Source organism: Sinocyclocheilus grahami, unplaced genomic scaffold (assembly GCF_001515645.1).
Source record: "Sinocyclocheilus grahami isolate Dianchi unplaced genomic scaffold, SAMN03320097.WGS_v1.1 scaffold760.1, whole genome shotgun sequence".
NCBI lineage: Eukaryota > Metazoa > Chordata > Actinopteri > Cypriniformes > Cyprinidae > Sinocyclocheilus > Sinocyclocheilus grahami.
The window spans coordinates 344,465-368,811 of NW_015505939.1; the positions used below are offsets into that span (position 1 = coordinate 344,465).

Sequence of the window (24,347 nt, forward strand, 5' to 3'; positions counted from 1 at the left end):
GGAATCTACCCCCGAAGAACCAGAGCCCATCCTGCCGTCTTCATGTCTCCTATTCAGTGGGCCCTCACTGACCAGATCCGTGCCACCACTCTCACCGAACCCGCTCCGCCGGGAGGTCCAGAGGGGAAGAGCTATGTCCCATCCACCCTGCAGATAACCCTTCTGGACTCCGTTCACACCTCTCCAGGATCGGGGCATCCAGGCAGTCGCCGAACCCTCTCGCTCCTCCAGAGCCGCTACTGGTGGCCCCACATGGCCCGAGATGTCGCCCGGTATATCAGGGGTTGTTCGGTCTGTGCCATCTCCACCACGCCACATCGTCTGCCCGAAGGGAAACTGGTCCTGCTACCCAACCCTCGCCGGCCCTGGTCCCTGCTGGGGGTGGACTTTGCTATGGACTTACCTCCCTCAAACGGATTTACGACCATCCTGGTAGTCGTCGACCGATTCTCTAAATCCTGCAAACTCATTCCCCTGTGGGGACTACCTGGAAACCGCCGAAACACGTGTTCAGGAACTTCGGTCTCCCCGAGGACATTGTTTCAGACGGAGGACCTCAATTCATCTCCAGGGTCTGGCGAGGGTTCTTCCGCCTCCTGGGAGCATCGGTCAGTTTGTCCTCGGGATACCACCCGCAGACCAACGGCCAGACCGAACGGTAGATCCAAGAGATCAGACGGTATCTCCGGGCCTACTGTCATGACCATCAGGACAGCTGGAGCCAGTACCTACCCTGGGCCGAGTACGCCCAGAATTCCTTACGCCAAGAAACCACTGGAGTCACCCCATTCCAATGTGTGCTCGGTTATCAGCCACCCCTGTTTCCTTGGATTTGGTTTCCAGCGGTAGATCACTGGTTCCGTGAGAGCGAGAGGGTATGGGACTCAAGGTTGCAAGCTTCTCTGTCCTGGTTCCTTGCCTCCCGATCTGCCTGTTAACCCTCGTATTCCTCAGTTCTCGGCCGGAGGACCGGAGTGCCGACCCCAGATAAGACTATGTTTATGCTTCCGTTAATCCCTATGTTGAACTCTTTTCCGTTGGAAGCCTCTCCTCAGTTCTTGTTGTTAAACTCTTGGACTTACGTTAACCTGCCTGTCTGCCTCTTTGTCCCGGTTGTGACACAAACATGACCAAAAGGCTGGTTAGAATACATTGCATCGACGTTGCATGAGAAGTCTTAGCTAAATTAAATAAACGGAGGTTCAGAGTTCACAAGCAGGCCGATAAACACTTCATTTTATCATCACAAATAACTGACAGACAAAATAAGTCAACTTGTGTGTAGTTTAAACTTGGGCTTGAAAACAATTCAAACTTAGTTTTTAAGACGGAGCAGTCATTCAGTCCAGAAACTGAGGCTGAATTGATTTAGCAATACAAGTATTCTTTTTTTTTTCGTCACTTCCTGTTTGTTGCTGCCGTGTGGTTTGAGTTTGAGCTCCGTCAAGTTAATTCTTTGTCGTCTAATTTTTATCTTAAAATCAATTTTATACACCATCCTTTTTCAGTTTTATAACGTGTGAATATATCCCCTATCGTATTCTACAACAAAAACAATCAGAGCGCTTTGTTAGCACTAGTTCTATTTTTGACTTCCGAGTCCGCTATTAGCATATAGCCCGCTAGCATCGCCAGCGTGGTTGCCGCTAATCTCGCTTACACTAATACTCTATTCACACACATTTCCATTGTTTTACTCACTGTTACTTGCTTTAATGGCGGATGTGTGTCTACCTTTGAGTGCAGGTGAGGACACGTTCGAGATGCAGTCGGTGCAGGTCGAGCTGGAGGCCAAAAGCGCTATATAAATAAAGGTGACTTGACTTGACTTGACTCATTTATCTTTACCTGCATTTTCTGTATTCAATATTGATGGAAATTAGTAATTTTCTTGCTCTCCTTCTGAACTATCTGTAAAACGTCTTGTTTCTTATTTCTGGCTGATCCTGCTGTGCTCCTTCTCTCTCTGAAGCAGAAACTGCTGTCCTGCAGGGTTCTATAGTTTCTTTGTTTACATTTATCTCTATCACTATTATTCATTAACAAATTTCATTTCAGAGGAAATTCCTCTTCTGAATTCCTCATTATTCCTGTCAGTGTTCCATTAATTACAGCTGTCACAATGTTATTACTGTCCTGTCCTTATCCAGGTTAAATGTATTATTTTAACCCCTCGACAGATTCTAATTGGAATTCAGTATGACATTGTCTTAGTTTCGAACTCAAAGCGTTTAATAGTACATAACTTTGCTCTATAATTTGTCATTACAGCGTGTTATAAAGATCCACTGAGGCGCTTCTGTGGTATTTCTGACTGACCCTGGACTCTGCACTTCTAATTGTTCACATGCATTCTCTATTTCGTCTAATGCTTGTTCTCCAGCAGCAGGTTAAAATTTAATCTGCAACTCCTTTTTTTTTTTAATTTATTTTATTTTTTTTTGTAATGTGGTCTCTTCATGTTTTTCTGTTCTTTATTCTGCGCTCGAATAAAGAGTTTCTCATCCCTAGTGTCTAGGGTTATAAATCTTAATGTCTCTGGTTCATCTCTGTTTTTCTGCACTCTTGAGACTTTTTGCCAGTTTTTAGAAGTTTGATTTTAAAACTTCTCTTATCCTAATTCTTCCCTGTTTAGTAATCTCATTAGTCTACTTTTTCTAAATTGCATTTTTGTTATCCTCTAATTTTAACCTTCCGGTATTAAAATTTGTTTAAGTTTTAAATCCCATTTCAAGCTGCACAACACTCTGTAACTACCTGACTTAATCTTTTTGTAAATTACATTTCTGTTTGGAACAACTTTCTTGTCCCACTTTCATCAACATTTTCCATTTCCCTTACCAGGTATATTTGTCTTTACTTAATTTTTAATGACTTTATTAACGACTTATTTTCTCTTTCCTGTTTTAACTAATTTATTTTCTTTACCATACATTTGTCAGGATTATGGACCTGTTTTGTTATGTTTTACCCTGGTTTCTGTTCCTGTTTGTCCATATTTGGTCATGTTCCTGTCCTCGTTTAGTTTGATTTTTCCATTGATGTCACCTGTGTTCCCCTGATTGCCCTGTGTTTAAAAGTCCTAGTCTGTACAGTTTGTGTTTGTCAGTTCTACTCGTTCTCTACGTGTGTAGGCTCAAGCGCCTATTGTGGATTATCTCCTGTGTTTCCTTGATTAAAGACAATTCTTGTTTACTCGTGCCTCCTGCGTGCTTCCTCAACAGCATGACGTGACAGAAGACCTGACCAAAACCGTAACCTCCGTGTTTTCTCGTTTTTCTCTCAGTGCTTTTGTTACCGTAGTGTTTCCTGTTATGGATCCCTTCACCCGCCTAGATTTCCTCCTCCTCCTGCTGGAGCAGGGGGATAGATATCTCGAGGACCATACTAGACTATTCCAGCTGCTAGCAAGCACCACCAGCTACCCTGATGACGTGCTCTGCTCATTCTATGATGCAAGCTTGAGCACAGTCGTCTGAAGATGGTCCTCGAGAGGATTTTGTCACCTTCGTGTAGTGGACTCTGGCGAGAAACGGGTCGCTATCCACCACCTGCCCCATGGATGATCTCGTCAGATCCACTCCAGACCCAGTGCCCAGCCCACCATCTCCCCGCTGTGTGGACCATCAGCCCGAGCCCACCGATGACGGAGAGCCAATTCCTGCCACGATCAACTAGCCAGCACAAAGCCAAGCGACTAAGCGGAGGATCGCCCCGGATGTGGAGCTCAATCCGTCAGACCAGGTGCGAGAGCGGGCGACCATGCCCACCATGAGGGAGCAAACTGTGGACGGTGAGAGCACAGAGTGGAGCTCCGCCCACTGCACCGCGGCTGAGGGTGAGCTGATTATACATCTGGGACTGCTGGACTTAGAAGGGGACTTAATGTTTGTTGCTGCCGTGTGGTTTGAGTTTGAGCTCCGTCAAGTTAATTCTTTGTCGTCCCATTTTTTTTAATCTTAAAATCTATTTTATACACCATCCTTTTCAGTTCTATAACGTGTGAATATATCTCCTATCATATTCTACAACAAAAACAATCAGAGCGCTTTGTTAGCCATTCACCCTGATTCTCCTTGGCTTGGTGCCTCACCAGATGGCTTCATTTACAATCCATCCACACAGCCCCCTTTTGGACTGGTCGAGATCAAGTGCCCTAACGTGAAGAGCTACGTGGACTGTAAGTATATTCAAATGCAGCATGGCACTTCAGCACTCCGTGAAAGCCACTCCTATTTCTGGCAGATCCAGGGTCAGCTGTTGATCACTGGCCTGCAGTGGTGCGATTTTTGTTGTCTGTGCCCAGGAAGATATGATGGTGCAGCGAATATATGCTGACCCGAAGGTAACAGTAGCCATCAGAGAGAGGGTGGACCAGTTTTATTTTAATATGTATATGCCAAAGTACCTGTCCTTTGGCATATACAAAAGGGTGTAACGATTGATGCAGGATAATGCAATTGAGCACAAAATATTTTGAAGAGTGCTGGAAACCAGATAGTTGACTGTAGACATTCACTTCCATAGTATTTTTTTCGTTACATGGAAGTCAAAGGCTACAGTCAACTGGCTGGTTAACAGTATTCAAAATATTTTATTTTGTGTCCAACAGAAGAAAGAAACTCATGCAGGTTTGGAACAACTTCAAGTTGAGTAAATTATTTGGGGGGGGGGACATTTTGGGGTAAACTAACACCTTAAGTTGGTTTCTTGACCATTTTTATATTTCATATATTTAAGACTTTTGTGAGCTCTTATGTATTAAAATTAAGTGTTTCATTTAATAAAAATGTTTAAAAACAATTTTTTTTCAAAAGTAACAAATTGTGATGTATATAATACAATGAACAAAGAGATTATTTCTACAGATTTATTTTAATGACAATAAACAGTTCAAATAAAAAAAATATTTTCTCACTCTAAGTTTTCTATTTTCATTCACTCTAAATATAATATATATACAGTGGGTACGGAAAGTATTCAGACCCCCTGTGGCCAGAGGAATAACAGTGTCAAACAGTTTATTCTCTTAGATGCGCCTATTTGCTCTCTCTACATGTATCCTTAACCGTGGAATGTCCTGAGTGACCAGCACTTCCTCGTGAGACAGCTGCGACTTTTTAGTTAGAAAAGGTGGTCTGTAAACTTTGCAGGGCACTAGGTCATTAATTCTAAAACCCTTATCCACCATTACAGCCATGTCTTTATCCAAAAGAGGGATAATGCCAGATTGCCTGAACAATTCTTTGTCACTGACAGCACCAGAATACAGTGAGGAAACAAAAGTAACAGCGCCATGTGGTGACACGCCAATCATTCCTTTCAGGGTAGTGTGGGATTTATACCGAGAAAACATCTCACTCTGTAAGAGTAAAGATGAAGGTGTCTGACATTTCAGCTCAGTACAATCAACGATAACTTGGGTGTCAGAGTATTTGCCGAACACACTCGGCATTGTGGCTCTAATGTCCTCAGGAGACATCCATATTCCGACAGCACCCAGTAAAGTATATAAAAAATTGACCCAAGTCTTTATGATCCTGCTGACGGTGGACTGATGAATGTTGAACCGATCCCCCAGATCCTTCTCCTTCAGACCCAGCGACAGGTAAACCAAGAAGAGGAACAGTTCATCGATCAGTGGAAGGCATCGGCTCTGGTAAGGAGGCAGGGGAGCAAGTCTTGGCATTAATACTGATGATCATTTCCTTTTTATAATAAATGTATATTGAAACAGATATGTCGTCTTTGGTGCGGATTAATAAGCAATTTGCTTTTAAAAAACAAATAATGGGTAACACTTTATTTTAGTGTCATTGTTAGACATGTTACATGTCCTTACATGTAACTATACATAACTAATCCTAACCCTACAATAAGTACATGATATTGCAGGGCTGGGCAACTTCGGTCCTGGAAGGGCCACTGTCATGCAGAGTTTAGCTCTAACCCTAATCAAACACGCATGAAAAAGCTAATCAATGTCTTCAAGATCACTAGTAAGCTACAGGCAGGTGTTTTAATTAGGTTTGGAGCTAAACTCTGAAGTTGCCCATCACTGTTATTGATTAATATTACTCACTGTATAAATTACACTGTAACATGGACAACTTAAAGTTGTGGACAACACAATTCTCCTAGTTGCAGATTCAATCATTCTCCAAAATGCTTGCAGATGGCGGTAGCTGGGAAATCTAAAACGTTGAAAGAAACATTACCTTCAAAGCATACCAGATTATTTCTACCAAAATAAACTTGCACTGACTGATTTTAACACATATCAGTGCCTTTGTTTTGTCTCGAGATGCACACTAATAATGTTTTTTCTAAGGCATGTTTATAAAAATATAATAAATGGCCTAATCCTGGCTTAGCCTAAACATTGTCTGTGAAACCAGGCCTATGTGTTTTGTTTAAGTCTCATCTTACTTTTATTTATATTCTTAAATATGACCTTGTGCTCATAGGGTTCCCTTTATGAATGTGTATAATAAGGTTATTTAATGAATGAATGTGAACAGTTTTAAGTCTGCAACAAAGTCATTACCACATTGATATGAATATCATGAAACACAAATATGTACCTGGTATAGAATCTGATGTCATCGTCCGATGAGGAAAACCTCTCCAAACCAAATGACTGCTTCAGTGTAACCTCTTCCAGCCTCTTTTGCAGTTCTTCAATCACCTGCTGTTGCACCTCTATTTTCTCACAAGCCATATCCAATGCTGATGGTTCTGGCTTGGCATCGTAATCGTGGCATTGAAGCAACACTTCAACATCCATGCTTACCTCTTCAGTGACTTCATTCTCTGGCCGTTGTGTTCTCTCCCAGACGCTTGGTCTGGCTGCCGGTAGAGAGTAGTCATTCCAGGCAAACAAAACAGGCACAGCCCCCTCTTTTAAGCGTCGTCGTCCACCTTGAATGACATCCGTGGAGATGAAATGTCTACTGCAGACTGCCGTGTTCCTCTTAATTACCAAATTTTCACGTCTCACATTACGAATCCATATTTTTCTTAACGTTTCTTCCTTTGGGAAGCGGTGAAAACTTACGCTTGAATTGAACTGCCCAGACACCACACATTGAGGCACACAGCAAAAATCACTGTTAGGATTTTCCTTTTTCTGATACTTTAAGGCTTTTGACAAAGGCATTTTCTTCTCAAAAACATTCAGATATTAAAATAAAAAAAGAACATGCAAATAATACGAATAACAACAAGCTACGACAGCACATTAACGTACTTGCCGGCAAGCGGAAGCGAGTAACCCAGGGTTCCGGTGTGGTCACGTGACATTCGACATATACCCTATTGAAGGTGGGAGAGTCAATATTGTTTATTTAACAGACTTACTGTTAATTTCATTGTTATGTATGTAATTTCAAATAAGTTTCTATTAAAAATTATTGGATGCCAAAATTGTCTTGTACTGATTAAAGTTAAATATCTACTTTAATTCTCTGCTTAGTTTTACTTCCTTTCTACATTTATTGTCTCATTTCAGTTGCTGTTGCAGTTTTAGGTTTAAACTTTAAGATCGCTGCACTTAAAAGATTTTTCACTGCAATCCGTTTTAATGATATGCAGTAACTCATCAGACAGAAACCAGATCTTGCCTGTGCCGTCACTATTCTCTACGGTTGAAGCCGTTTACACAGATTTCTTATCTTTTAAAACACACGCACACCTAAAATATGTGCCCTGGGCATGTTAATCTCAGATATTATTTATTAACATAATTTTTGCTAAAAATACTTCAATATTTAAATTAAACCTTTAATAATTCTGCCTTTCTGTTTTCTCCATGTTAAAGTGACGCCATCCTACATTTTTCTGGTATTATTATTCTTCAACTATTTACATTTTCTAGCTCATAAGTCTATTATTCACTTTTTAACTCCCTTTTGAGTATTTTGCCCTTTTTTCTAACTCAATCTGGACGGGATCCAAAGGATCTGAACCGATGTCTTTCTCCTTCAAAGTGACTTACTCCTATTCAAGCACGTATCACTCGTATAAACTTGAATGAAGAGTCTGGCTCTGTTAGTGAGGCGTCCCTCTCCTGACAGAAGCTCGGTCTCTTCAGCTATTCTAGCTTCTCTGAGACCTGCCGTATGAGATCTGATCTCACCTCTTTATCGGCTAAATAAACCTTCACAGCCCTCTCAGCTCGTAAGGTCTACTCATTTTCATACGCATACTCAACCCTTTCTGGGTCGTTTAAATAATTCCCTATGAATTATTCTATTCTCTTTTGGGTCTTACAGGATTGATTTTTCTTGAAACATTTCTTATTTCATGTTCTAAACATCAAAATATACGAACGAGTAAGCCAACTGTCGAGCAATTGGTCATCAATCCTGGCCAGTAATTGATGATCAATCGAGCCACGTTGGGTGCCATGTTTTATGGTGTTTCCTACACCTTCTACCTTATTTTATTTATTCTCAGGTTAGGTAAAGTAAATCAAATCTGTCCTATCTCATAAGCATCTGAGTTCATACTTACAAATAAGTGTGGTGTTTTACTTAAACCACTTTCTTAATAAAACAAATGCAATATTATGTGTGGCGTCTTTCTTAATAAACCACTTTCTTAAGAAATCACTTCCAATAAGATGTACATTTGGTTGCAATACAAAGGTATTACATAAGAAGTAAAGGCACACTTGCAATAGGACAATTACTTAATTTCCTCTACAACATGCAGCAGTTACATATTTGCCTGTTTGAGACCTTCCCAGGAAATAAACTAAATAATACACCCTTAGACATAATATATTAACTAAATACATTAAACAATGAGGCAGGGTATTCTTCTGCATATTGCACAACACACCTCAGCTCTCTTCACTCTTCTTAGCACTGCCTGTATCATCTGGGCTGCAGAGAAATCAATGTTAGTGACTGAACATAGCACAATTAAACATGTTCAGACTGGACATCCAGAGACTGCTCCCCCAGTGTAGCCAGGTTTCTCCCAAGGGTTTTCCTTCAGTATCTCATCTCGTGGAGTTTTTCTGTCTCTACTTGTTGAAGAAGTTGTTATATAAAAATAAAGTAATTTCAATTGCATGTAATAATTGTGGTTGACTAATTATAACCTATTTTATGATTAAGCTATTGTATGATGGTTATTACATAAAGTGCACAAACAACATGCTTGAAATATAAAATTAATGCCCATGTTTTGCATAAAAATTAAAAAAAAAAAAAACTGGTGACAACCATGCCAAACAAGTTTTTTTTTTCACTTAAGAAACTGTTCTTAAACCATTCTTAAATAATATCATAGTAAAGATATAAACATAACTGAAGATAAGGATTGTTGCAACATAATATATAAATGTTCTGTAATATAAATTATTAATTTTACACAATGACAATAATGTGGTACGATATATAACACAACAACATTTTTAATTAATGAATTTTCATGCCAAGTACACACAAACATCATTAATGTGAAACAAGTAATTGGGAACTATATTGGAAGTATAAAACACCTCATATAATGTAAGTTCTTACATTTGATAACCATAATAATATTACTAATACATAATTGCATAGCAATATAATGTATAGGCCTGTAATATTTAATGCAAATACATAAAAATAATATATAACGTGACATACCTAATATAATGTAAATCCTTTCATTAGATGACCTGCAGCTACTAATACTACTACTTATAATAATAATACACTCAGTTTGCACATTTGTTAATTTTACTGTTGCTATTTTTTATCAAGTAGCTTATTTTCAATTTGTACATTGCTAATGTTACTGCTGATATCATCATGATGTAGTTGCACTCAATTTGCAAACGTTACTGTACTATTGTGTTGCACATTCACATATATAGATGTACATAGTCTATATTTCTATATTTACATAGTCTATATTCCTACTTCTGCAGCATAGTGTTATTTTATAATGTCTGTGTGTCTGTGTGTGTGTGTGTGTGTGTGTGTGTGTGTTATTTTTACATAGTTTAGCACTTGTCTTGGCATTCACTGTGAACAGCAAAGAAATAATTTAATTTCACAGGGAAACTTGTTTTCCTCACTGTGCATATGACAATGAACACTTTGAATTTGAATTTGAATATGGCTCTCTCAGTTGTGTGCTGTCATCTGGGCCATATACCTTAATACAAACAGTCATCCAAATGAAAATTATCTCCAATTCTAAAGCTAAACATATATAGTGAAAGTTTGGCCCATATGTGCTCAAACATGCCATATCTAGGCCAAATGAGACCGCTATCAGCCACATCTGGCCCAAAAGTTCTTGCTATCTGGGACATCATCTGCTATTTTCTGTAAATGGTTTTCTGTTGTTGACGATTTTTGCACAATATAAAAATCTGCAATATTCACACATATCCTACTTCAACTGGTTTCAATCGTGTGCTCGAGTGTCGCGACAAAGATCTTCGCTCTGCTTTGTGCTTTTCTTCCTGATGGGGCTTTGCCTTCAATTCAAGCAGTAAATGATTACCTTTTACGGAATCTCAGAGAACCAAAGTTACACTTTCTGATCATAAACAACTTTGTAATGACAAAAATTAAATGCTAGCATTGGTTATAAATTATAAAAGTATATAGTTTTGTTAAATATCCATGAATAACTTGATCTGCATCAACTTCGATCCACATCATAGACAGGATTGTTTCAACAACCTCTACTAACCTCTACTAAACACTACCTTAATTACATGTTAGCTCCTGCATGTTAGTTAATGTAGTAATTATCACTTTGGGGTAAACTAAATCAAACATGCTCTAGAAGCAAGGGTTAGGGTTAACCCTAACCCATCCAGTTGGCGGAGGACCAGATGGTGGCGTGCCCAGGAGTGGGGGAATCCCTGCCGGCGGTCGCCACTTCTTTACAAACCACCGAAAAGCACCAAATATCTATTTAGATAAGCTGAATATGTATAGAACATGTGTAATTGATAACCTTTTAAAGATGTGGTCCTCCAAGACAAGTCATGACTTTATATTCATGTTACTTTATAAATAATTAATTGAATTAGGCCTAATTCAAGTGAGCCACATTTTTCTTGTTTTGCTTTTAGCCAAGTTACATATTTTTTATTTTGTTTTTATATGGTGTACCCACTTTACAGATTGCTCTTGACAAAGCAAAACAGACAATAGAGATGTTAGTTAGTCAATGGGGGCCGAGATCTGCTTGCTTGCAAACATTCTTCCTAATAGCTTCCTTTGTGTACAGCAGAAGAAAGAAACTCATACAGGTTTGGAACTACTTGAGGGTGAGTAAATGATGACAATTTTCATTTTTGGGTGAACTATCCCTTTAATATCTAACAATGTTTTGTTTAAAACAAATGTTTATAATGTTAACGTAAAACGTAAAAAAAAGAGTTTATAATGTTTTAAATATTGATTTTATTTTTACAGTTTTACATAATATCTTTAAATTTTAAGTTGACTTTTATGTAAAGTAATATACAAGTAGCCTAATATACAACTTATGCCTCTTGGTTTAAGGTTCACTGATATTTAAAAGCTTTGTGTGCTTTACCTTTTCATTTCTGTGCTTTTTTTAAGTGCTGGTGAATATGTATCTTAAAGTAATCATCTTGGATATACTGGTGCAAAATAAGAATCACCTTGGTGGATGTTAATTGGTATTTTAGATAATGACTTATGACTTTACATGACTACACATTATTACTATACCAACTCATAGACAACAGGGGTTAAAGCAAAATAAAAATTTCCTCAGCCATACCTGTCACACACCCAGTTTAAGAGCAGTTTTTTCTTCTTGTAATTAGAAGCGCTTGTCCTCCTAATTAAAAAAAAATCATACTGGAAATCCCCTCAGAAGTTGTTTATAAAAGGCCTTGCATCTTCTAATTTTTCTTCTTCAGGATTCTTTGCTCTGCTGTATTTTACGGTTCGTCTGAAACACATCAGCTGAGGTAATGCCCACCTTCTTTTTTCTTCAACGCTCTTGCTAACACGTGTCATCTCTAGCTGCGCTCTTGCTTATACATGTTACAAACGTTTTCATAATAAATGCAATTTCTTAAAACAACAAGTGTGGTGTTTCAATAATAAAAAAAATCTGATAAAAAATGAACCTTTCTAATACGAGGTAACATTTGTCTCCTTAAAGTAACTTACAGGGGTATTTTCTTTTTACCTTTGTAATGGCATCATTTTCATCGATGTCAAATAAAAAATATTGTATGTTTATAAGCTTTTTAACATTTCTATTTAAAACAATATAATAAGAAGTACAATAAGACAAATAAGTTACCAATCATATGAAATTAGTAATAGTAGTAGTAAAAAATTATTTATACTACAGAGGTGGCACAGACGAACACAAAAGTGGCTTGTAGGCACATTTTCAGACGTTTAATGAGGCTCAGAGGTAGCATGAATGCAATTAAATTAGGGTTTCTGCAGACTTGAACAAGTTAAATTTAAGACTTTTTAAGACCTTTTTAATACCACCTTATATGAAATTTAAGACCTAAACCTGTAATGGAAATCGTCTCTAGGTTACGTATGTAACCATTGTTCCCCGAGGGAACGAGACGCTGCGTCGAGTCGCTTTGGGAACGCCCTTGCGTGACCGCGTTCTGAAGCACGTGTCAAATCCGTCCAATGGAGCAGCAAGACGTCACGAGCAGGGTGACGTAAGCACCAGAAAGCATAAAAGTGCATCCGGCCAGGCACAAACCAGCTTCGATGAAGTAGCGCCTGCAGGGATGCAGGGAGTATGGCAAAGAGACGCAGCGTCTCATTCCCTCGGGGAACAATGGTTACATACGTAACCTAGAGACGCAAATTATTACAATTTAACAAGCATTGCACAGATTATGCAATTCACACTTAAGCCTAGGGTGAATGGAAGTTTTTAAAAAATGCTCTAATTTCACAGATTTGCATTAGATAATGTCAAATAAATGACTGGCAAATGTTCCGCGTTACACCACCTCCGTCTGCATTGCTCATTTGCAGCGGGCGCAACACGACACTTCAACACTGTGTTATGCATCACAAAAATGAAATTGTTAGCGCATTAATGTTTAACAGTCTCACTATTACCGTTTTTTCGAGCATGGAAACTGTAATGCCACACTCAATGCTTTCAAAAACAACAATAATCTTACCATTTGATGAATTATCTCATCTGAGTAGAAAACCTTCCAAATGTGGCTGCTTCAGACCTCAACTGCAGTGCCAGACTCATAGTGAAACCAGGTCTCGGCGAGAGGATCTGTCAACGAACCAAAATGAAAAACATAAATTGTAAGCACATTCCAAAAAAAATTTATTTTACACATAAAATCACCTTATTTCAGGAAATCGAACCGACATGAGAAACTTTCACACTCTTCTGTAGGCTACATCTCTGCACCTCATGAACACGAACTTAACACCGTACACCTGACAAAAACACTAGCAGTTAGCAATTTATAAATGTGTTCACCACCAATCATATTTTGAGCAAAATTTAAAAAAAAAAAAAATTCCCATGTAATTTTTTTATAAAGAGAAAAGCAATCCAACTTAATGTCTCAGTCGCATGAAAATAAAATGGCGTCGCTCCGCGAGGCAGCAGTCATTGAAGGGCGGAGTTCAGACAATTCGGCAGGTTTTTTATTTCGCACTTTCAGTGTAAAAGTGAAATTACACCTTGTATCAACACTGAACATGAGTACTGTTTAACACTGTAGATTGTTAATTCAACTCTTTGGAAATTAATAGCTTGCAAATAACACTGCAAATATTACACTGCTGATTTTACTGTATACTAGTAAGAATTTACTAGTACACAGTATGTACTTTAAAGAAGATGTGCTGTTCCGATCTAGAAGCGCTTTTCATTAACTGTAAGCCGTTCTATTCACCGCGGGAGTTTCACTCGTTCATTCTTGTGAGTATTTACATCCCTCCGCAAGCACACGTGAGCTCAGCTTTACAGAAACTCGTTGATCTGATCACAGAGACAGAACAACAACACCCGGACTCTGTTTTAATCATTCTCGGGGACTTTAATAAAGCAAATATTTCCTGTGAACTGCCAAAATACAGATAGCATGTTACATGTCCCACCAGAGACAGTAATATACTGGACCATTGTTACTCCACAATAAAGAATGCATATCGCTCGGTCCCCAGAGCAGCTGTAGGACTCTCTGACCACTGCCTGGTTCATTAGAGAGCTCTCTATACATAATTTATACTAGTAAAAACTGAATTACAGATCTCTCTAATTGTAATTGTTTATAGTAAGAATTTAATTGTAGAGCTCTCTAATTGAATTGATACTAGTAAAAATGCAATTATGATGAGTAACGCTGGGAGTACTTTAAGCTAAAACGGCTTGCCATATAAGAGTATATATGGACCAAATAAGAATGTTTTTTTGTGTCTTTGCACTGATTTGCTTTGACATTATGATGCTAAATTGTTGTAAGAACATGTTCTTTACATGTATTGAAAACATTAAATGTGTAGACATTTTGGTGCAGGGAAAAAAAAATCATAATGTTTCAATAAAATAAATAAATGTAAACGTGTATTGTTTTACATGTATTGCTTACGTGTATTGTGTGGGTTTATTTATTTATATTTTCACCTGAACACTGGTGCAGTGTTGACCAGTTAATCCAAGACTGTTAACTTTGGTGTTCTCATCATCCATTCTGCTGTTAATATTTGACATTTTAAGAGTTTGTTAGTTAGCACTGTCAGAGTGTTAATAATGTTAACTCTTTCAAAAGTGTTAATTTAACACTTTACCATTGGTTCCCACATGTACTCTGGGTACGTGTTAATTTTAACTTTGATGGAGTTAAATTCACTCTTTTAAATTTGCTGTGTGGTAAAACATTGATTCTTTGGTTTTAAATGTAATTTAAACAACCGAAAATGCAAACAAATGGCCGCTTTTATCATGTTCATTTTGTGATCCTGTTAGTTCCAATGATTTATTTCTGATTAATTTTCTGATAAAAAGGTCTCTTTTAATGGGGTTGTGCCACCAGGGTCGATATTATCTCCATAATTGTTTTGAAACATCTCACGGCACAAACATACCTAATACAGATGAATTATTAACCGAAATTCCAGAATTGTCAGCAAGCTAACTATCTAGCCTATTGAACGTTTATGGTTATCAACCAATGGAATTATTCTTTCCGACAACAAAGCACTTAAATGCAACATGCTCCTAGTCACAACTTCGTAAGTGGGAAAAAATTAATTTGTGAAGGCAGCATTACTTTACGATCAAGTTTTCATTCTTACTTATTCAATTACATTCTTAAATACCCAGTCACACAAGTAAAATGAAGAATACAAATTATTTCAGGAAAATAAAATAATTGCATATTGCATATGCAATTTATGTATCCCTGCTAAAATAAAAAAGAATAAAATAAAAAAAAAACAATAGAAACCATCCCAGAAATTCTAAGTGTTTCCACTAGAAATACCATTAGAAACATTACAATCCATCAACAGTCAGAGTAAAAGTAATATCAGAGGCTTCATTTGCCCATCACTACTCAACGCTTCACACTCCAGTCCAGCGGGTGGAGCTAAAACACATACGTATGTTCACCAAACACCATTAAACCCCAGAGGAAGAACATTAGTTTCAGCGTGATCTCTGTTGTTTTGGTCTTTATGTCGTTTTAATACAAACTGTTAGAAATGTTGTTCTATAAATAGAAAAAATACAGTTTTTGAATCAGGTCCGTAAACAACAACAATGTGCCAGTAAGTGTAATGACACTGGTTTTACTGCGGCACATAATGACACCTGCGTCTGATCTGTTTCTGACTCTGTAATGTCTTTAATATTTGCTGAGTGTCCGGTAGGTGGCGCCAGATATCCATTATTGGATTATTATTAGTGAGCATGAATAGCCTGGTAATGTTTCTCTGCTTGTGTCTGATGTTTTGTGCTTTATATCGTGTGTGTCTCGTGTTCAGTGAGCTGTGACTGTAAACACTGATATGAGTTTATTCACAGTCCTGCTCTATTCCTTCAGTTCAGATCAATGCTTCATGTGGTACATTTAAGGAAATTATCTCAGAAATGATCTAATTTTTGCTTTAAGCTATGAAAAAAAAGACTATCTCACCAATCACATTTGTCAGGATCAGAAAAGAAAGGAATCAGGCGTCTACGGGATCACGAGATTATATTTCCTGTAAAAAACCTGCTTTATGCACATATGATACTTGCTGTATAGTGTAAACCATTATAAATATAGACTACATTGAGTTTTCATGTTTTTATTTGCTTTCATCTTCATGGGCTCGGTGTGATCAGATTCAGTGAAAATGGCGACCAGACCTGAAACTCTTCCTGCCAAACAACCAAAATGATGCCCCTTACGTAGGCCTTGCGCTTGTGAGCAGCCCCTTACAACATTAAGCTCTGATTGGCCAATAATGGCTTTTATTTAGTTCGTACATTTAAGGAAATTATCTAATTTTTGCTTTAAGCTATGAAACAAAGACTTTATCTCACTAATCAGATAGTATTTTGGTTGCTGTCATCACATCGCTACACCATACAAAACACAGTTGCTGCCGTGTGTTTTGAGTTTGAGCTCCGTCAAATTAATTCTTTGTCGTCTAATTTTTAATCTTAAAATAAATTTTATACACCATAATTTTAGTTTCTATAACGTGTGAATATATCCCCTATCGTATTCTACAACAAAAACAATCAGAACGCCTTATCACTAGATTTATTTTGATTTCCCGAGTCCGTTACTAGCATTTAGCCCGTTAGCATCGCCAGCGTGGTTGCTGCTAATCTCGCTTACATTGCTAATACTCTATTCGCACACATTACCATTGTTTTACTCACTGTTACTTGCTTTAATGGCGGATATGTGTCTACCTTTGAGTGCAGGTGAGGACACGTTCGAGCTGCATTCGGTGCAGGTTGAGCTGGAGGCCGTGGAGAAGCAGATCCGGGACCTGGTGGAGAGGCAGACCCAGCTGAGAGAGCAGAGAGCCGCGCTGGAATCATCCCAGGCTGACGCTCACAAGTCCGAGGTAAGTATACAGCGCGCTGCTAACTCTCCCACCACCTCTACTCCGTGTGTTTATCTGCACAGGCCCAGTGCACGACCTCTCCCCCTCCGCCGCCTCCGGTCTTCGAGACCTCCACCCGGAACCGCTTCACTCCCCTCTGCGAGACGGAACACGACACTGTGATCGTTGGAGACTCCATCGTCCGGCACGTCCGTGCTACGTTAGCTGAAGGTAAAGTGCACACTCACTGTTTCCCTGGTGCTCGTGTTCTCGATGTTTCTGCGCAGATACCCGCGATCCTGAAGGGGGACGAGAGCCCCGGAGCGGTCGTGCTTCACGCGGGGGCTAACGACACCAAGCTGCGGCAGACGGAGACGCTGAAGAGGGACTTCAGGAGCCTGATCGAGACGGTGCGCCGCACATCGCCCGCGACGACGATCATCGTGTCAGGACCGCTTCCCACGTATCGCTATAAGTTTGATTGCATCATATAATAATTGCTGTTAATAGTGTTCATCATCTATTTTATTACATCTTTTAATTGATTTTTCCGTACATTTCTGCCATATGTACATTAACTGACAGTCACCACTGATAAGCTACCACTAAATATTGTAGAAACTTAATTTGCTGTAAAGTTGCTTTGCAATGATTTGTATCGTGAAAAGCGCTGTACAAATAAACTTGACTTGACAATTAGCAGAAAGAGAAAGCTGAAAAGGTTTTGAGGTTAAAGTGTTACAAATAAATCAAGCATAAAGCTTGACATTATTTTAACCTGGTGAATTGTAAATGACAGCGCACGAAACTATATTAGTTTCTTTTTTTTAAATCCATCTGGACCATAGAACGGGACTCTCAAAGCCTTGACATCCGGGTATCCGGGAGATAAGTCAGTAAAAAAAAAGTGGTTCTAAAATTGCAGGACCAGCTGACTTATTTTCATCTAGTAGTTTGAAAGCTTTTTTTATCTGACAAGTAGAAAGCGTTTTAAAACTAAAATGAAGAGCTGTTAAATGCCTTCCTCTGATTTCCATATCATTATTCATATCTATAGTTTTAGGTACCTTTAGCGATGATCCTACAGCAACAAAATGTTTATTAAAACAGTTCAGCATCTCTCCTTTGTTAAGATTTTTATGGTATTGTCCATTATGTACAACAGAAGTCCAAAAAGACAAAGGTCCTGAAAACATAATTACTCCGTTTGCTCTAGAGTCAAGAAATCTTTAAATATGATTAAAAGGCCTTTCTAAGTGATCAGCATGTTCTGTTGCATTAATTATTCAGATATTAAAAGTGGGAAATTTGTCATATCAGATATATTCATTGCTTCTGCATTCTGAGTCTTGCATTCGATGACGACACAAAAACCAGGATGAAGACGATGGAACAGACTTTGTAAGAAAAGCAAGCTATTTGAAAGCTAAAAGAAAAGAAGAACTCCGTTAGAGCTATAGCAAAAACATTGGGCATGAAGAAATCAACCATTTGAAATCAACAGTCCTGAAATAGAAACAAACCACCAATTACTTAAGCAAACAACAACGACCTGAGAAAAACGTCTTGCTGAGAAAAACAACAACTGCTGATGACAGACAAATCACGAAAGCTGTGAAAAAGAACCCTAAATTAGATGTCTATAAAATCAACAACAACCTACTGTCTGCAGGAGACTTTGACACAGAACTACAGATGCTAAACAGCAGGATGGAAACCTCTGACCAGCACCAAAAACAGAAAGACCAGATTAGAGTTTGCGAAAAAGGTGAGCAAGTAGAGTTTTGGAACAGAGTTTTACCAACAGATGAGACAAAGATGAACCTTTATCTTAGTGACGGGAAAGCAAAAGTACTGAGTGGGGAAAAAAAGGGGAAATGCAAATGATCCTAAGCATATAACCTCATCTGTAAACCATGGTGGAGATGGTGTCATGGCATGGCTGCGTCTGGAACATGACCTCTCAACTTTATTGGAGATAGTAATGTATGATGGCAGCAGCAGAATGAAATCAGAAAGGTACAAAACCATCTTGGCTACCAATTTTCAAGAAAATGGCACCAGATTCCTCAGAAAGCCCTTCATGTTGCATCAGGACAATGACCAAAACACCCTGCCAGTTCAGTCAATGAGTTTTTAAGGGCAAAGAAATGGAAAGTCTTAGACTGACCAAGTCAATCTCCAGATAGAAATCCAACTGAACATGAATTTCACCAGCTGACACAACAGTTGAAATTGGCTGCATTAAAGGCTTGGAAAAGCATTTCAATGGATGAGACCAAGAGTCTGGTGATGTTTATGGGTGGCAGACTCAATGCTGTGATTGCATGCAAGGGATTTGCAACTAAATATTTGCTTTTCAACTTTTACATTTGCTTTAAGTTCAACTGTCCTAATACTTGTGCTCAAATACCATACCATACCATTCCATATAATATATATATATATATATATATATTGTAAGAGAAACAGGTTAAATTTAGCTCAAAGGAAATTATTTTTGATTTTATAGGGAATTTGGACAGAATCACTGTTTTACGACTGATCACTGAGACGGCCAGCGGATCATTGAACAAGCCATACGACATAAACTCTGCATGGATATTAATATCCAAAATATAGTGAAAACACTTTATTAGCAGATTAACAAGATCCACAGTTTAAGACATATGCACATATACAAACATATGCACTCATTCACACAAGTTGCAGAAAGTGAGGAAAGAATGAGTTTAGGAGAGTGAAAATGTAAAATCCCAGGTTTATAGCAATATGTGCAATTGCATAGACCTGAACAACCATCAATCACTTAATTAACCCTCGAATTGAGTTCCTCAATGAAGCTAAAATTGATATGAAATGCATCAGTTCAGCTAGGATCTGGAGGTACTTGCTTTGCTTGTTTAGGGGGTTCCCTTGTCGTCATTGCAGAAAGGGGTTTCCCGAGGTTGCTGATTGGCTGGAAGTTCAGTAGTCGTTGAAGAGACGTCTCTCTTCACAGACTCAAGGTGAATTCGGAGACACTGTGTTGTGGCGAAACTTAACTCAGAACACAAAACTCTCAACAAAACTAAACTGAAGTAAAAGAATGAAAAGAGTAAAGTTTGACGAGACTAGGTGGCGTTTCTCCTCATGGTTTTAGAGGAGCTGCTGGCATGCAAGCCAGAGCACGCTGGAACCACGCTCGAAGAATTAACGGGCAAAAAGCAGTGGCAAAAAGGCTAAGAGCAAAAAGTGGCGGGTAAAAGCATAAAGCAAAAACCTAAAGCTAAAGCTAAAAGCATAATTTGATGGTGTCCTGAGTTTTTAAACTGGGCTGTTGGATACATCCCAAATGGTGTCTTGACCAATTAAACATTGTCTTAGCTCGGGGGGTTGCAATGTTTCTTCTCCCAATACATAATTCAATATGTTATTTATCAACATGTTATATAGTACCTTCTTATTAATACCATGTTCATATACCATTCCTACTTACAAGAGAAGCACAGCAGGATCAGTTGCAAAGCTACACGACAGTATATCTTGCATCTGCGTTTTCTAAATACATCATAAATGGAGGATTTATTTTAAAAACAATAAAAAACAAGTTAAAAAAATAATCTTGGTGTTTCTTAAAAGTGTAACAGCCTCTTCTTCAGCTTCCTGAACAAGAACAGTTGGTAAAAAGCTTCTACTTTCCTTCATGAAAGAGTAAGCAAGCTACAGGTGGTTACACATGCACTATAAGACAATTAAACATAATATGAAACTTATAAGAAAACACAATGATTTACAAGAATAAAACTTTCTGACATGTATTACAAATTCCTGAATTGTCAGCAAGCTAACTATCTAGCCTATTGAATGTTTACGGTTATCAACCAATGGAATTATTCTTTCCGACAACAAAGCACTTAAATGCAACATGCTCCTAGTCACAACTTCATAAGTGGGAAAAAATTAATTTGTGAAGGCAGCATTACTTTACGATCAAGTTTTCATTCTTACTTATTCAATTACATTCTTAAATACCCAGTCACACAAGTAAAATGAAGAATACAAATTATTTCAGGAAAATAAAATAATTGCATATTGCATATGCAATTTATGTATCCCTGCTAAAATAAAAAAGAATAAAATAAAAAAAAACAATAGAAACCATCCCAGAAATTCTAAGTGTTTCCACTAGAAATACCATTAGAAACATTACAATCCATCAACAGTCAGAGTAAAAGTAATATCAGAGGCTTCATTTGCCCATCACTACTCAACGCTTCACACTCCAGTCCAGCGGGTGGAGCTAAAACACATACGTATGTTCACCAAACACCATTAAACCCCAGAGGAAGAACATTAGTTTCAGCGTGATCTCTGTTGTTTTGGTCTTGATTTGAATACAAACTGTTAGAAATGTTGTTCTGTAAATAGAAAAAATACAGTTTTTGAATCAGGTCCGTAAATACCTGTACTATTCTCATCCTCACAGTCGTGACTAAGTTTTCTAGTAAGCAGGAATATCTGGAGGAGTATCATCTGAACTGAGATCTGCTGCTGTGAAGATGGTGTTTGTTAAAGAGGAGAGTGAAGAGGACATGAGTGAACCAGAACCCTGGAGAATAAAACTAAAGGAACCAGAACCCTGCAGAATAAAACACGAGGAACCAGAACCCCGGAGAATAAAACACGAGGAACCAGAACCCCGGAGAATAAAACACGAGGAACCAGAACCCCGGAGAATAAAACACGAGGAACCAGAACCCTGCAGAATAAAACACGAGGAACCAGAACCCTGCAGAATAAAACACGAGGAACCAGAACCCTGCAGAATAAAACACGAGGAACCAGAACCCTGCAGAATAAAACACGAGGAACCAGAACCCTGCAGAATAAAACACGAGGAACCAGAACCCTGCAGAATAAAACACGAGGAACCAGAACCCTGCAGAATAAAACACGAGGAACCAGAACCCTGCAGAATAAAACACGAGGAACCAGAACCCTGCAGAATAAAACTAGAGGAACAAGGAGGTTGGTCTTCATTCTTCATTCATTTTTAATGAGTTTGTGGAACATTAAGCTAACAAAGATTTAACAGGGTGCCTGCAGATCCTTAAAAAGCTTTACATTCCTTAATGTAAAAAATAAGGGCTTAACTATCCTTAAAATGGCTAAAATCCACCTTTAAAAGTTCTTAAATATGCGATGGAACTGACAATGTGAAGGTTTATATTTTATTTTCGCTCATTGCTTTTTTTAGAATTGTAAAAGTGTTTAATTCAGAGCTTGTGAGACACATCAGATTCACTGTTTTTACATTAGTGAAATCCCAAACATTTTGTGGGTAAATGTTTGTTTTCCGCTTAAAGATAATTAATGTACATTTATGACACTGTACTTGATGTTATGTTACCCTGGTAAAAAAAAAAGACATGCTTTATCTCTTCTGTCTGGATTTTTCTTTTATTACCAAACGGTAATGAAAAATTATATTTGCTAAGGTCTCCCATACATCTATACATTTAGACTGCCTGCTATTGTTTACTTCATGTCAGAAATGTGAAAAGATCCATTGTTAATTCATATACTGTATCTACACGAGCAAGTGATTTTGTGTTGCATAGAAGTAATGGTGGGCGGTATGACCAAAAATTTATATCACGCTGTTTTTCAAAATGATACCAGATTCACAGTAAATGACGGTATATTTTTTCCCATGCATGACCGGGTGTTAACCACATTTTCTACTGATTGAGAGAGGAAATACTGCAGTAGATTTACTTAGAATGCCCTATTTTACTGTCATGACTCATGATGAGTGAATATTGTAGAAAAATTCACACTAAATAGTGACTAAACAAGACCCATTAATACATGTTAACCAGGAGTCACTCTCATTTATAATCACGGCATCGTCTGATAAAATCATTGTTTTCCGCTTAAAGATAATTAATGTACATTTATGACACTGTACTTGATGTTATGTTACCCTGGCAAAAAAAAAAGACATGCTTTATCTCTTCTGTCTGGATTTTTCTTTTATTACCAAACGGTAATGAAAAATTATATTTGCTAAGGTCTCCCATACATCTATACATTTAGACTGCCTGCTATTGTTTACTTCATGTCAGAAATGTGAAAAGATCCATTGTTAATTCATATACTGTATCTACACGAGCAAGTGATTTTGTGTTGCATAGAAGTAATGGTGGGCGGTATGACCAAAAATTTATATCACGCTGTTTTTCAAAATGATACCAGATTCACAGTAAATGACGGTATATTTTTTCCCATGCATGACCGGGTGTTAACCACATTTTCTACTGATTGAGAGAGGAAATACTGCAGTAGATTTACTTAGAATGCCCTATTTTACTGTCATGACTCATGATGAGTGAATATTGTAGAAAAATTCACACTAAATAGTGACTAAACAAGACCCATTAATACATGTTAACCAGGAGTCACTCCCATTTATAATCGCATCTGATCAAATCAAAGTCAAAGTCAAAGTCAAAGTCTGCTTTATTGTCAATTCTTCCACATGGCCAACCCTGAAACAACATACAGAACTATCACATTTTGCTATAAGTTTGATTGCATCATATAATAATTGCTGTTAATAGTGTTCATCATCTGTTTTATTACGTCTTAAATTGATTTTTCCATACATTTCTGCCATATGTACATTAACTGACAGTCACCACTGATAAGCTACCACTAAATATTGTAGAAACTTAATTTGCTGTAAAGTTGCTTTGCAATGATTTGTATCGTGAAAAGCGCTGTACAAATAAACTTGACTTGACTTGACAGCACATACATACAGAGAATTGAAATTGCGTTACTCTCAGACCCTTGGTCACTAACACTAACAGTAGAGCATAAAAATACAGATAGATACAGAATAAATATAAAATACAACTATACAAATATACAAATAAGGACATGTAAAAAATTTAAATATATATAAAGTTAAATAGTGCAAACCAGTGAAGTAAACAGTGCAGATAAATTGATTGTAGTGCAAAAGAGCTTATTCAGTCTGATTAAAGTGACAAAAAGCTCAGAGCGCAGTTCTTTATTTAAACTGACTGAAGAGGTATTTGAATTATGGTTTTATGGCAAAAGAGGGGAAGGGGTTCAGAGTTCAGTGGTGCCTGGGGCAAAAGAGGGGAGGGGGGGCAAGGTCGGGAGGAAGTTCAGCTTCCTGACAGCCTGATGAATGAAGCTGACCTTCAGTCTGCTGGTCCTGGCCTGGAGACTCCGCAGTCTCCTCCCTGATGGCAGCAGACTAAAGAAGCTGTGTGT

General features: G+C 38.1%; 1 protein-coding gene across 1 annotated transcript in view; it reads left to right on the forward strand.

The window, feature by feature from the left end:
* Positions 1–3,762: 3,762 nt before the first annotated feature.
* Positions 3,763–24,347, forward strand: part of LOC107561197 (zinc finger protein 239-like) — a gene marked incomplete at its 3' end in the record, with an annotated part of 30,663 nt that continues 10,078 nt past the window's right edge. The window contains exons 1-2 of the mRNA XM_016245573.1: positions 3,763–3,793; positions 22,035–22,067. Of these exons, the coding sequence (XP_016101059.1) occupies positions 3,763–3,793; positions 22,035–22,067 (64 nt within the window). The remainder of the gene's footprint in view (positions 3,794–22,034; positions 22,068–24,347) is intronic.